General features: G+C 38.8%; 1 protein-coding gene across 1 annotated transcript; it reads left to right on the forward strand.

Moving 5' to 3' along the window:
- Positions 1-7,952: 7,952 nt before the first annotated feature.
- Positions 7,953-8,897, forward strand: LOC105720135 (olfactory receptor 51I1). Its single transcript, XM_012456440.2, has one exon. The coding sequence runs from the start codon at positions 7,953-7,955 to the stop codon at positions 8,895-8,897; it is 945 nt and encodes a 314-aa protein (XP_012311863.1).
- The last annotated feature ends 6,193 nt before the right edge of the window (positions 8,898-15,090 follow it).

Consider the following 15,090-nt stretch of genomic DNA (forward strand, 5'->3'; position numbering starts at 1 on the left):
AGCAATGTTAATAAACCACAGAAACTTTGACCTTTGAAATTTGGAGTCACAAAGAAATGGACTATGGCAAGTAAGGACTCTAGAGAAGTACAGTGACTTCCTTGGGGTTATACGAGCAGTCCATGGCAGTGCCTGAACAAGAACTCCAAGTCCAGGGATCTTTCCTGCTGCTCTGCTCATTCTACTAAGATGCTGCTATCAGATACCCTCCAGGAGGCTTTTTCACTTCCCCTCATCGTACCCCTTGCCCATTTTAATGCTTTCATGGAGCAGGCTTCAGGAGGATCAGCTGGCTTATTTTTACAGGGTTTCAGAACTCACCAGAAGAGAGACTGAAAAGACACCGACAGAACAAGTTCTTCCCCTTCTTTGCTGAAGTGAATTCATGCCTGCCACTTTTATGTCTCATGATAGGCCCTGGGATAGAGGACAGTGATGCTGACTTTGTGTCTGAAAATCCTTCAGGGAGGATTTAGTCTCCTGAGGTCCATAATGACTACTGAGAATAAAGCATGTGCTCTTGTAGCTGAAAAAGAACTCAGCAATATGTCAGAGCAATTCTTTACTCCACCCAAGACATTGTCTAGTGATAGGCAAGCACTATAAGAGGGGAGCTCATTACCTTCTAAGAGATTCTGGGTTTATGTGATATGATGACCAAGCCCATCAACTGAGGTGTAATAAGAAAGTGACTATTTTTACTCTTCTTGTGTCCTTAAATATATTGAGTGGGGCTGGTTCTTCTTTTTTATTCCTGGATGAAAACTGTTCTTTAAATTTTCTGGTCACATTCAGATAAAAAAATATCTTCTGGTGAATAATTAGAATGTTTAGTCTAGTATAATAGTCAAACTTTCCAGCGTTCAGAGCTATATCCTTTCTCCTTCTCCCATCCTTCACGTGCTAACTCTGGTTTCTGGTTTCTCCTCTGAGGAAGAGAGAGACGGGGGAATGGAAAGTTCACAATTAATTGGTGCTGCCGTTGCTGTCATGCTAACTGGGCCTCTGAAATGTATAAAGCTGACTCTTTCTTACATTTGGTGCTTTCATAGGTTATTCTTAGAAGCTTCTCTTCATCTTTTACTTGTTCTCCACTTGATTTAAGTTAATACATCTTTATTCTGTGTGGTTGCCTGTAACTCCATCAACAACCTGGATTACCCTTGTGGAACCACGCAGTCTTTTGGATAGGACATAAGTCTCTGGCTTCTAACCCATTCAAGAAGTGGTCAGGCTTTTTACAACAAGTGCCCTATTTCAATGCAACAATAGTCTTTCCTTCATTCTTGCTATCAGAGCGGAAAGGCACATTTGTCAATGTTTGTTTGTTTAGGTTTAACATCCACTGGGTGTAAATCATATTAAGTGGCTCTGTTGACTCACATGGATCTGACACAATCTAACCTAGGAACAAAAATTAGGGTTCAGTAGGGTCTAGTTAGAATACAAGATACACACCAGCTCTTTTAATTGAGAAAAATTAATGACTTGTTAACCAAATATTGGCAAACACACAAGACAAAAGGGAATATGAAGGTGTCATTGTAGGCAGCAACTTCAGGACATAACTTCTAAGCCTAGGACTGGAGCCTAGGACTGGAGGAACCAAGAGAGGAACCTGGGATGATTAAATCTTACTATTTTGACAGAGGAGTGCTGAAAAGCTGAAACTCAGACTTTGAGGTGTGGTCACTGTTTAGGTGATGCTGGGGTCTCAAGAATTCAGAATAGAGTTTCCCCTATGACTAGAACTTACTCCTCTGAGATGGGGTTGAGGGGAGACTTACCTGGCTAATTCTGAGGTCTTTAAGAGGGCATGGTAAGGCTGGTTCTAGAAGTGTTGGAAAACTTCAAAATATAACCAACTAAGACCATTAGAATTGACGACTAATATTTGTGTGAAGAAGTGCCATTGGGGAAAGAGCAACAGAAAGGAAGTAGGGTACAAATTCCTTCTTCCTACCCCAGCTTCCTAATGCCCCCTTTTGTAGATCTTGGGAGCTGGTTGTCAAAGAAGAAATTCAGTTTGCAGAGGCTCAATCCCAATATCACAAAAATGCTATAGAAGATACGGATTGAGACTGAGCAGTGATAACATAATAACAAATACAATAAAACTGAATGCATTTAATCCTGGAAATTATTTATACAGATTTCAAAAGAACTGAGGAACTGACCAGCAGATAGTAACACAGTCTAGAGATTTGTAACAGTAGGAATCTACTACCACCTATAGACTGGAAACCCGAAGGTGGGGTTACCAGAACTACAGCCAAAGTGAGCCCAATCAGTAGAAGCTGGAACTGGAGAAGAGATACAGCCCACACTAGAGACTCTGCCTGAGACAGAAGAGTGGAGTGAGAGACACCTTGCATCTGTCAGTGCTTCCCAACCAGCTCTCTCCACCATATTCTTCAAATAATGATTGTATATGTGTGATATAAAGAGTCTCAGAAAAGTCAGGAGTAGACTTGAGGGTAAACAAGCTTAGCCTTGTTACAGAAGAGAAGCACATTTTATTCACCTCATTCTTATTGTACTATTATTATAAGATACATAATCTCCCAGGGTCTTTCATTTTCATGATCAGCACCATGCAAAGCATCAACTCATGAAAGATGAAAGTAATTGACATTTTAGAGTTCTAGGGAGTAGAGATTCTGTCGTATAAAATGATCTTCTCTCTTAATGCCAGGTGACCAGATTTTGCCGGAAGCTACTTCCAGCGGGTACACTATTAAATACTATTTATATCCCTGTATCCCTAAAACATTACTCACTGAAGTAGAATCGACACCTCTTTTCTTCACAGCACTGTTCAGTTCTGCCATGAAGGCAGTGATCACACACTATTATAGCTGACTCTGCATGCTTCTTTGGCATCCACTGGAGAGAGAGTCCTGTTGGTGGAGAAACAGATGTCCCTAGAATGTGACATAGGCATGGCAGGGAGTGTTTATTTGTTGAACATAAGTAGTTAATATTTGGCAAAATAAGCTTCAACTGAAAAATCTGATTTTTTTCTTTAGTCATATGAAAAAATTATCAATTATCCCAAATACATAAAATTTATCCCATAACATGCTAAATACTGACTTGATATAAAAAATGCTCAGGGTTGCTCTAAAGAAAATTGAGATCACTTGTATTAGTTTGAATTTTCACTGATGTTTGGAATATGGTTTGTATTTTGACATAATAGCCTATGTCTTGCTTCATCCTTTTTTCATTAAAAATTTCCCAATATTTTATTATGAAAAATTTCAAACACAGAAAACTTGAAAAAAATTCAGTTAATGCTAGTATATTCATGACACAAATTTTACCAGGAATATTTTATTATTCTTGATTTCTTTGTTTTTTAAATTGTACTTTAGGTGCTGGGGTACATGTGCAGATAATGCAGGACTGCTGCACAGGTACATACATGGCAAGGTGGTTTGCTGCCTTCATCCCCTCATCACCCATATCTGGTATTTCTCCCCTCATTGTCCCTCCTCAGCCTCCCCACAACCGCTGTCCCTCCTCTAGCCCCCCGCACTGACCACAGTGTGTGAAGCTCCCCTCCCATGTGTTCTAATTTATCTACTGATGTACCCATCTTTCTACTAATTTATCAATACAGCTTGCCTTTTGGATGCATTTCAAAGTAAGTTGTAACATCAATACACTTCTTCACAAATAGTTCAGCACTTATATTATTATTTGTAGTTCCGTATGTTGTACAGTTCTTTGATTTCTTTCAAACATCTACTGGACAAATCTTACATGCACATTAGATAAGTTTTGATAAATGCATTGATTTTGTTGTGAAATATGTTTATAACGTATTTCTAGGTAGAGCTTGCAGGTATACATAGACTGTTAGGTGGATTAGTTTTTAAGTATTTATCTTCTTTGCAAGAGTAGGTGCTGTGTCTATATTGTTCTCTATACCATCAGTGCTGAGAATAATATCTAGACTAAAATGTTGCTCAAAAATGTGTTTTTTTCTGTTCATTTAGTTTTGGTTGAAATAAACTGATTATAATTTTTAGGTTCCATATAGTGATGGAGTAAAAAAAAAGTTTGCATAAAAAATTTGTTATATGGATGCTACCATGCATTTGTACAAAAAAATACAAAACAAACATGCTTAAATTCCACAGGTGAATCTGAATAAATGTGGAGATCAGAATTTGTGGGATATTTTATAGATTTGTTAATGAGAATATGAACATGTATTTGAAATATACACTTGTAGTTTTGTAAGTGGGAGAATGTATTTGAAATATATATGATCGTTTCTTCAAGTATATGTATAAGTCTCTATTTCATAGTTTTTTTCTAAGTTTTGTCTATTATTTAATTTGGTCTTTATAATCAGTGTAAGAATATATAGATTATAGTGTATGCTTGATGTGTCAATATATACAATTAGTGACTAGAACACTGGGCAATGGCATGAGCATATTTGTGTTTATCTGTGTGTAAACTTGAAAGAGGCAATGCGAATGTTAGTAAATAAATAGTTAAATGGCTCTAAGGGGATATCTGTGAAGGTCTCAGGAGAGCTATTGCTATTTATGTCTGTGTGTATACATGTATGCAGTGTGTTTACCTTCCCTGATCAAGGAAGGATTAGTGTACTAATATATATGGACGATTGCATCAGGAATGACTGGGTCAAGAAAGATTCTCCTGGGAGCAATTCTCTTATGGCCCAACTCACTCTTCACTGATACCACCCTCCCAATTATTTTTATGGTCCCTCCTACAACCACACACAAGCAAGCCTTGGAATTCTGGAATGCTCATAAATTTATAAGTCTTAGGAGAATGAGTTGATGCCACTGCCAGCTGGACCCACAGCACAGTATACCCAGCTACAAGGAAAGCATCTTCCATCCAGTGAGTGCTCCCTGCTTCACACTGCCCATCTGAGCTCTTTAACTAGACAATTTTAACACTTCTACCAAAATTCCAGGAAGCCTTTAACCTTTTGTCTCCCCTTCTAAATGCGAGCCAAATCTGACCCCTTCCAAAATCCAGGATCACAGACTCTGACGCCAAGTTTCCATCTGAATCAATACCATAATACCAAATGACATCCCATTGAGTTAAGGGACTGCTGCATCATTTATAGATTTTTGTCTCAAGGATATCTTATGCTTTTTATTTAAAATCCTACAGTTTGATTTTTTATCTTTTATAACTGACTTGTGTGTGCAGCTGGAGAAAAATTACAGAACCAAATGAACTGAAGTCATTTAACAACATAGCTGTCAATCTTAGCTGGATTTTCAGTATTGTGTGTGTCAGTATATGTGTGTGTGTATGGGAAAATAATTAGTGGAGATATTACTGTGGGTTTGTTGATGCTGATGCATTTGTGACACTGTGTATGTGTGTGCGTGTGTAAACATTTATTCAAGAGGGCTTAAACATAAGCAGATATTTGAAATATATTGCATAACGCCAGTGAGTAAGGAAGTGTTTGATAGTGTATGTTTGGATGTGAGATGGTGCCTATAAATACCTGGGTGTGTAAATATAACAGTGTAAAAATGTATATTTTGCTGGTACCTTTGAATGACTCTGTGTGTGTGTGTGTGTGTGTGTGTGCTCATATCCTGTGCATTGCTTGTGTCTCTCCACCTTCTTAACCTTCCAAGATAGGTCACATTTAGGAAGTTCTGATGAACACTCCTGTGGACAAAACAAAGAAAAATTATTTTGGGGGTGGAGGTGTGGAATTTTCTCCATGGAGGAAAAGTTTTCAAAGTTGCTTTGTTAACCAATGAAAATTTGGTAAATAGATAAAATATTCCCTTCTAGATGACCTTGATTTGCATGCCAGTGGTTGCAGACAGTGGGGTAAACCTATCTTGTAGATGAGTTCTTAGTATCTGTTAGTACCACCAAGAGTCTTTTTATTTCTTCATGACTCAAAGAAAATCTTGGAGCAAAGATAATCAAAGAAAAAAAAAACTGATCTGAACAGGTTAGATCTAAAAAGACCTCTTAGAGACATGGACTTTATACCGGGGTTTGGAGGAAGAGAGGTTTGGCAAGGAGAGTAACCCATGAGGAGAAAATACTACTTATTAAATGGATGATTTGCCTTCTTAGTGGAAGGAGAGAGAAACCCAAGGAATAGATAAATTTCTTTTCACTACCTATATATGTTTTGGATTATGGCTGGTATCTGGACATTATCCAGCTCCTTGTCACCATCTAATTTCACTGTGTTTATGAGAAGTGGTAGGAATAAAATGGGAACTCTAAAATGAGAAAAACAATAAAGGAGATATTATGCATAAATTCCGTAATGGAGGTTTAATTTTAAGATCTCAAATACCATGAAAATATGATTTAAGAGCTATTTTAAATAAAAGTTGAGATGAACTATTTTATGGTGTGATTTCTCAGTTTGCATCATTCTAATTTTGTTTATTTTGCCTGAAGTTAGGCTGAGGCTGCTTTAAAAAAAAAAAAGACAGAAAAGAGAATTCAATAAAGATGGTAGAGAAGGATAAGCCCAGAAAGAAACACAACTGTGGACAAATAGTGCCCTTGAATGGTGAAAAGGTGACTTAAAAACAGTGTTAACTGTAGCAGGAAGATCAAGTGAATTAGGAGAGAATGTTTTCATTAGATTCACAGACAAAGAGGTCACTTGGTGACCATAGAGAAATTTGTTACAACTCGGAGAAGGGGAGTATGGAAGCCACAATATAGTGAAATGATCAGTGCTAGAAGGTAAAGTAAGTAAGACTGAATCCTGACATTGAAGATCTCAGAAACAAGTTGGAGAAGAAGGCAAATAACTAAAAAAATAATAATAAAAAAATACAACCTCCTATTTCCAGGTACCTGGAGAGACAATTTTTCAAGAAATTTGGTTAAGAATCGGAAAAGGGTCATAAAACAGTGGCTAGAGAAGAATGTTATTGTGTCTTTATGATAGAATGGTCTTTCACACACTTTCTGAAGGAAAAGAGGCAGAAAGGAAGAGAATGAATATGCATTGGATTAGTGAAAAAGGCTCTGAAGGAGGCGACAGGATATGAAATCCTGAAGGTGGAGAGCCTGTCCTTGGAGAAGGAGGGAAATCGCTTTCTCAGAAAGTAGAGGTTAAGAAGGACAAAGCTGTGCACAAGTTTAAAATTTTGGTAATTGTTAAGTAATAATTCTCTCTTTTTTATTCCCAGAAAATACTTTATTCTTTGGTTTTATCTAGCTGCATACCGATTTGATTATATAATTTATTAAAGGTTGGTGTTTACTGTGTGAATGTGAAAGAGAGGTAAAGAGGAAATAAAAATACCAGTCTTAGTGCGGGTGGGTAGTTCAGGAGAAAAGGGAGGAAGAAGAGTTCATAGACAGACCAGGAGAGAATGGGGGAGTCATGGAGACTCAAGAACAAGTGCATGGGCAGGAGAAGGTTGGAAGGTAGAAGCCTTCCTAAGGACGTGAAAACAAGAAATTTAGGATTTCAGAGATAGAAGTTTTTAGTTATGACAAGTTCAGGGGCAGCCATTGGGATTCAGAGGCTGGGGTGAAATCTGAGTACAGGTTATTGAATCTGTAAACTTATAGTAGTAGATGTTCCATCTATACCATCTACCGAAGACTTTCCAAAGCCTAGGATGTATTTGTTCTTCCTGGTCTACCAGGAACAATTGTTCATGTTGCCTACTATTATGCCTTGCTGTATTATGGGCACTCATTTGATCATCAAACCACAGAGTTTCAACTATGGCCTAGATAGTGTGCAGGACCCTGGTGGTATAAAAACTATTAGAATCTGGTTCCTTCCTTAAAGAGATTAGTGTCTTACTGGGAAGGCAGGGATATAGGCAATTATTTTCAATCTATGACCTTTTGTTGGAGACAGGATATCTAAAAGAAAGTGAAGAAGTCTCACAACACACCCTCTTGGGTCTATTCTCCATCTATATTCTCCTACCATGCTGGGCCTCAATGGCACCCCCTTCCAACCAGCAACGCTCCAGCTGACAGGCATTCCTGGGATACAAACAGGCCTCACCTGGATTGCCCTGATTTTCTGCATCCTCTACATGATCTCCATTGTAGGTAACCTCGGCATTCTCGCTCTGGTGTTTTGGGAGCCTGCTCTGCATCAGCCCATGTATTACTTCCTCTCTATGCTTGCTCTCAATGATCTGGGAGTGTCCCTTTCTACTCTTCCCACTGTGATTTCTACTTTCTGCTTCAACTACAACCATGTTGGTTTTAATGCTTGCTTGGTTCAGATGTTCTTCATCCACACTTTCTCTTTCACAGAGTCAGGCATACTGCTGGCCATGAGCTTGGATCGCTTTGTGGCTATTTGTGATCCACTACGCTATGCCACTGTGCTCACTCATAACCGTATATTGGCTGTGTGTCTGGGCATCCTTACCAGGAGTTTCACCACTCTCTTCCCTTTCCCTTTTCTGGTGAAACGACTGCCATTCTGCAAAGGCAATGTTCTGCACCACTCCTACTGCCTCCATCCAGATCTCATGAAAGTAGCATGTGGAGACATCCACATTAACAACATTTATGGGCTCTTTGCGGTCATTTTCACCTATGGTGTGGACTCAACTTTCATCCTGCTTTCATACGCATTGATCCTGAGAGCCGTGCTGGCCGTCATATCCCGGGAGCAGCGGCTCAAGGCACTCAACACTTGCATGTCACACATCTGTGCAGTGCTGGCCTTTTATGTGCCCATAATTGCTGTCTCCACAATTCACCGCTTCTGGAAAAGTGCTCCACCTGTTGTTCATGTCACGATGTCCAATGTCTACCTGTTTGTACCACCCATGCTCAACCCTATCATCTACAGTGTGAAAACCAAGGCGATCCGCAGAGGGATTCTCAAGTTCTTCCATAAGCCCCAGGCCTGAGGAAGGCTGAAGGCCCCAAGAGAGCTCCTTTGGCGGAAGGATTGGGACCTGTTAACAACTTTAGGAATGCTAAAGTAAGGAGGAGGAGGACACAGGATCTTGATAGTAGTGAATGTATCACTAATAAAATAATATTTGACTATAAAATGACACATTTATTCAATACTTATCATGTAAAAATTTTTGTATAGTTGTAAGCATGTTATAATGGTGACTAGGAAATATTGTGAAGTAACCACATAGATATGTGAATAGAGAATATTAAAAAGAGCAACAGGTATCCTGAAAAATGCTTGTTTGACATATATGGGAATAAAGGAATTTCTACAGGGCAAATAGAACTTAGCAAAAATAATTCTGCTGCTGTCAGAGATAAATATTAAAGAGAGACAAAATATATGGAGGTTTTTTATTGCATGCAAGAGAGAAGATCTATTTGGTTTGTGGTCATAAAAACAGGCTATGTTGTGTGGTTATGAAGTAGCTTGTGAAAAATGAGAAAAGTTAGAATTCTTGATTCAGGATGTCAGGGAGAAAGAAGGGTACTGATTTTGGCAGACATAATTGCTTGAGAAGAAACAGTTAAGCAGAAAGGTTTAGAACAGTACTATTCCAAGAATGGTCCAATAAACACTATCATTAGCATTTCTGGTAGCTTGATAGAGAAACAGATTCTTATGCCCCACATAACTCCTACTGAATGAGAACTTCATTTAATAAGAACCTTGGGTGATTAAAGCTTGAGAAGGAGAGTGTTTCTCTTCTCTAACAACACTCAGGTATTAGATTGATGCCAATCTGCTGTGCAACAAGAGTAACAAAACTCATGATGAGCGACAGTTTGGAAAGGTCGGTCTTGATATGTGATTTTCAGATCAACATCATCAGCTTTGCATCAGAACTTTTTAGGGATGCAAATTCTGAGGACTTTTAGGGATGCAAAATCTAAGGACTTTTCCTTAGACCACCTGAACAAAAAAACTATCAGGAGTGAGACCAAGAAGTTTGTGTTTTAATACATTCTCCAAGTTATTTCCATACCTATTAAAGTTTGGGAAATTTTAACCTAGAATATTGGCTGCAGATAACTGTTTAGACAAAGGGGAAGTTTCCAACTGGGACACTGGGCACAAGGTCTTGAGAGATTGCCAAAGTAAACTTGTGAATGACGTCTAAAGTGGGAAGCTGAATGTATCACAGCGAAGCATATGAAATTGTTGGTGAAGGGAAAACGAGCAGACTTATAGCCTAATGTCTCCATGAGGCAGTGCAGGTGGAAGACAGAAATAGCTTCAGAGGAGAATTCGATAAACAATCTCCAGTCACTCCACAGTCATAATCCCATATTGTGATTTCCTTCATTTCCCTCAGTTCTTACCCCATGACATTCAAAATTCAGGCAAACTCCAACTTTAGGGCTCTCATTCAGGCAAGTAGAACTGAAAGAGAGAGAGAGAGAGACAGAGAGAGAGAGAGAGAGACACAGTTGATTGTTATAGTGAGATAGTTAGGCAAGAGAACATTGTCAATGGGATTTCACTGTATAAAAATCTCTTGATCATGAAGTCTTCTGGGACTTATATGCAAATCTATTAGCTTTTTTTTTCTTTTCTGTGGTCTATTAACTTCTTCCCTCTTTAGATGGGATGTGTTTAAGCTGGTTGTATTTTTGTTTATCACGCATTTACCTGCATATTGTATCTATCTCTGCTTTGTTCCATTGTTAAAAATTTAACTCCACTTCACAGGATAGATTTATTTCTTTATTTAATCTTTATTGTGGGGAGGAAGCTTCAAAATTCCTCACAAATGACATTTAACACAAACACGTTGTCTTGAGATTTAGATGTTATGGTTAGTGTTACCACTATCAGAGTGAACAAATCTTTAGGGTTTTTCTTGACTTATCTCCTCATTTAGTGGTGGCAGAAACTGAGTTTTGAAAAAGACATTTTAAATGTCTAAAAAATGATGATAGAGAATGGCAGTCCAAGCTAAAACTCTGCACTCAGCACAGAGTCGGTCACACCAGTACATGTGAATTAAGGGAACAACCAAACGACTATTTAAACGAATGAAAAAACTGGATCCAGATCAATGCTTGCTGCCATTCATGCTGCCTCTAATAACATGGCTAGAGTCATTTTACATCATGACTTCTCAGAACCCTGCTTCTCCTTGCCAGAGATTTATGCCCAATGTGAGGCATCATTTATTTATTTTCTTTGTCCATGATTCTGTGACCTAACTTACAAGGTCATGATTCATAATTTCTTCTGAATTTCATCTTCTGGTTCCCAACTCATTATTTTCGATCCAGCCAATCCTATAACAATAATACAAAGTAGAAGATGTTCTTCTGCAACTGTTCCTTTGAAATTTCAGCACTCCTCATGGGGAAGAGAATGTTACATCTTCTGTTTCCCTCCCTGAACCACCCTACCACTTGACAGAAAAGGGAGAGAGCCCTCCTGCTGTTCCTTCTCTCAATACACCCTCGCTCTAAAACTGAAATGAACAACTGGCAAAATGGATTATTTAATGGGAAGTTCAGGTGCTGGGCAAAAGAATCTGGGAAACCTGAAATTGAAACCTGCAAGAGAACTTGTGATAACTAACATGTGTGATAAATTCAAAAGAAACAACCTATTACTTCTTTCTTCCCATTTGAACCTCAATCCCTTGTATATAGGTACTATCCTTTTTTATAAATCAGGTTCTAAGTTAAAGGAATATTAATCTTCTAAAATCAGGAAGCCTGTAGGTGGCAAAGCCAGGACTTAAAATTAGGTCTGTATGATTTTGAGCCCATGGTCCTTCAGCATCCTGGAATGTTTCTTTTGGAGGAGACCCTGAACTTGTGGGAACTTGGCAGGCTATGGGAGTGGGAATTCCGGAGGGAAGTGTAGGAATAAGTGGATTGAGGCAGCCATGTCATATCCTCTATTGCTTAAATCCTGAGGTTGTCTCTGGCCTTCAAGCTCTGATCTCTGAGATCTAAGCTTTAGGTTCTGCCTGAGATCTGAGTTTTAAGCTCAGAATTCAGGGATCTAGACTCTGGGTTCTGGGCACAGAGTGCCAGTTTTGAGACTGGATAACTGTGGGGGGTGTTGCTGTGAAGTTTGGAGAATTTGTCTCCAACTTCTTCTTCATCATAAAAAAGGAGTTGAAATTTCATTTTCTAAGTGGAGAGAGGACAGTATCTCCAGCTGAAGTGGCTTCTTGTTTCTTTGTTTGCTTTTTCTTATCTTTTTATTCCCAAGGTAAGGTCTAATCCCTCTGCTTTCCCCATCTCCAGCACAGCATCACACTCAGGCAAAAAAGGACCCCAGGGGTCCTAGCATCTGGGAACTCTCACGCAGAGGCATAAAGTCAGCCTCCTCCCTTGGCTGGTGCCCACCTGAGGCCCATTCTGAAGCCATTGTGGGCTCTGGTCCTCTGCCTCTGGTCCAGCTCTCACTTCACAAAGCTCTCTCAGGTGAGTTTGATCAGTTTGAATCTTTGAGTTATGTACACAATCAGTATTTTTCTATCTACGAGTCTGTTTGTGCTTCTGTGTGGTTCTCTCAAATTCTCTTATCATGTTTCTGCATCTTTGGGTAAATCTCTATTAATGCCTGTATATGTTCGCATAGTTGGCCACAATTTAAAAATCTTCAAATCTCACTTTTACATAGGTTTTCTATAAAAAGAACAATATTCATTCAAATACTCTTGTGGTCTCCCAGCCACTTTCAGATAACCGTGCTGGAGACTGCTTTAGCAGTGAAAGACACATGGATGATCACACAGAAGGGGAGGAGAACTTGTCTCTCTTCTGTCCCACACAGACCTACAGCCATGGGATTCTGTCACTGAATAGGAGAGACCTTGCCATTCTAGAACCTTAGGCCTGTGAGCAGAAAGAGAGTTGAAAGTCCATTAACCCCGATGCAGCAGATGCTGACATTCTCTTTCCAGAACTTTCAGGAAGAATTATCCAGTCTTTGCGTGAACACCTTCACTGCCCAGAAGCTTATTATTTCATTGTGATTTTAGAAAAAAATGCTTCTTACATGAACCTCAGACTGTCACCCTGTGATCTCCACCTATGGCTCAGCACCTGTCACACTGATCCCAACCTATCTCTACTGCAGTCTCCTCTGGTCAAAATGAAGCATCATTCATTCCTTCAACATCCTTAATGTGACTTAGTTTCCTTTACTTTTTGCATGTAATGCAGGCAGTTTAACTCCTATTCAGATTATAGAAGCAAGAACTGAAGGTACTTCAGTAACAGCCTAAATAGTATATTCATCTTTTATTCATTAATGATTTTTTGAGCATATCTTTGTGTCAGAATCATTTCATGTGTTGGGAAGGTCAGGATGAACTAGGCACAAATCTGCTCCTAAAAGAGCTCAAAATCTTACAGGAAGGAGGTAAACATGTAATTTTAATAAAATAGAAAAGGTCTTTGTAAAATATTACAAAGTTACAGATGAGAAAGTTATTATTTCTGCTAAATAGTGTTAGAAAAAACTACACATTTGTTGTAAGCTATATATCACAATGCTGATTCATATTACACTGGCCTATCCATTGGTCACTCTGACAGGAGGACTTTTGTGGTGTGGAATTTAAGAGTCAGACCCTCTGAGAAATAGTTAAAGGGATTTAGGACAGGTTATGAGAAAAAGGAAAGATAACAGGATATAACCACAGAAACCTCAGATACTATATATCCATTCAGTTATTTGTTAATCTAGTTAAAATATTTATTAAGCATCTGCTATGTATTTGACCCTGTGCTAGTATGGAATATCTAGGGATAACAAACAAAAACAGTCAATATCATCCATTCTTTTTAGAATTTATGATCTAGTAGGGATACAAACATGAGACAAATAATTACACAAGTACATATATGTTTACAAATTAATGTAAATGTTCTGCAAGAAAATAACATGTTCCATGAGCAATATTCATGTAATACCCGATTAAGATTATTATGTCTCTGAGTCTGTAACACTATCTATAATGTGAAGAAAGCATGTTTAAGCCCAACGTAAGAAAACACTTAATATCTGTGAGATCTGAACAGGATAGTGGTTAAGGGATGCAATAAACTCCCCATCACTGGGAATGTTGAAGGTGACAATTGGATAAAGATGGACATTCTCTCAGTGGGTACCAGACTGGATTCTTGTTTCAGATTCTAGAGAGCCTATTAAGTTGATTACTGAATTTGCAGACTTTTGAGATGGGGTCATTTTTAAAGGTCACTTAACAACCCCTGTTCCCTACCACCTGACCCCCAGTTTGCATAGGAGGCTAGAAAAAAAATCTCTTTGCCATTCAGTCTTTTTCTCTGCCTGGAAAAATAAACATGACCAATTTCTCCAGCATCTTCCCATTTTTCTCATTTAGATGTCTTTAGCTTTAGAAGGTTGGCAGCTGGCCTTTATAGGGAAGACCATGGGACTTATAATTGGAAGAACTAGATTCTAGTTCCAGATCAGCCGCTTACTGGCTTCAGGCAAGTCACTGGATATGGTTGTTAGGAGATTCAAATGAAGCATATTAGGAGTGAAGCAATTGCCCCTCTGGTTATCATTTTCCATCCACAGATTGAGTTAATTTTTTGGAGCTATGGTCTCCTAGACAGAACAGAGGCAAGTTCTCAACCCCTGATGTGTGATCATCCATGTGTCTTTCACTGCGAAAGCAGTCTCTGGCAGCCTTATCTGAATGTGGCTGGGAGACCACAAGCATATTTGAATGAATATTGTTCTTTCTATAGAAAACCTATGTAAAAGTGAGATTTGAGGATTTTTAAATTGTGGCCAACTATGCAAACATACACAGGTATTGACAGACCATAGCTATGGTCTCCTCGATGAATATACTACTTAGGCTGTAACTGAAGTACCTTCAGTTCTTGCTTCTATATTCTAAATAGGAGTTAAACTGACTGCATTACATGCAAAAAGTAAAGGGAATTAAGTCATGTTAGGGACATTGAAGGAATGAATGATGCTTCATTTTGACCACAGGAGACTGCAGTAGGGCCCACTAGCAGCCAAGCAGGGTGAGGCACCATGAGCTGGAAAGCTGGCATACACTAGGCATTGGATTATTGTTGACTTCAACAAGGTCCTGTATGAAAGAGTAACACACAGGACTGGGAACAGTATGGCAATGGCTAGGAGAC

Source organism: Aotus nancymaae, unplaced genomic scaffold, assembly GCF_030222135.1.
Source record: "Aotus nancymaae isolate 86718 unplaced genomic scaffold, 86718_ANA_hifiasm-v0.15.2.pri h1tg000059l, whole genome shotgun sequence".
NCBI classification, from domain to species: domain Eukaryota; kingdom Metazoa; phylum Chordata; class Mammalia; order Primates; family Aotidae; genus Aotus; species Aotus nancymaae.

What these genes read in the sequence shown, in the direction of transcription:
- LOC105720135 (XM_012456440.2), top strand. Translation starts at nt 7,953, where the DNA reads ATGCTGGGCCTCAATGGCACCCCCTTCCAACCAGCAACGCTCCAGCTG.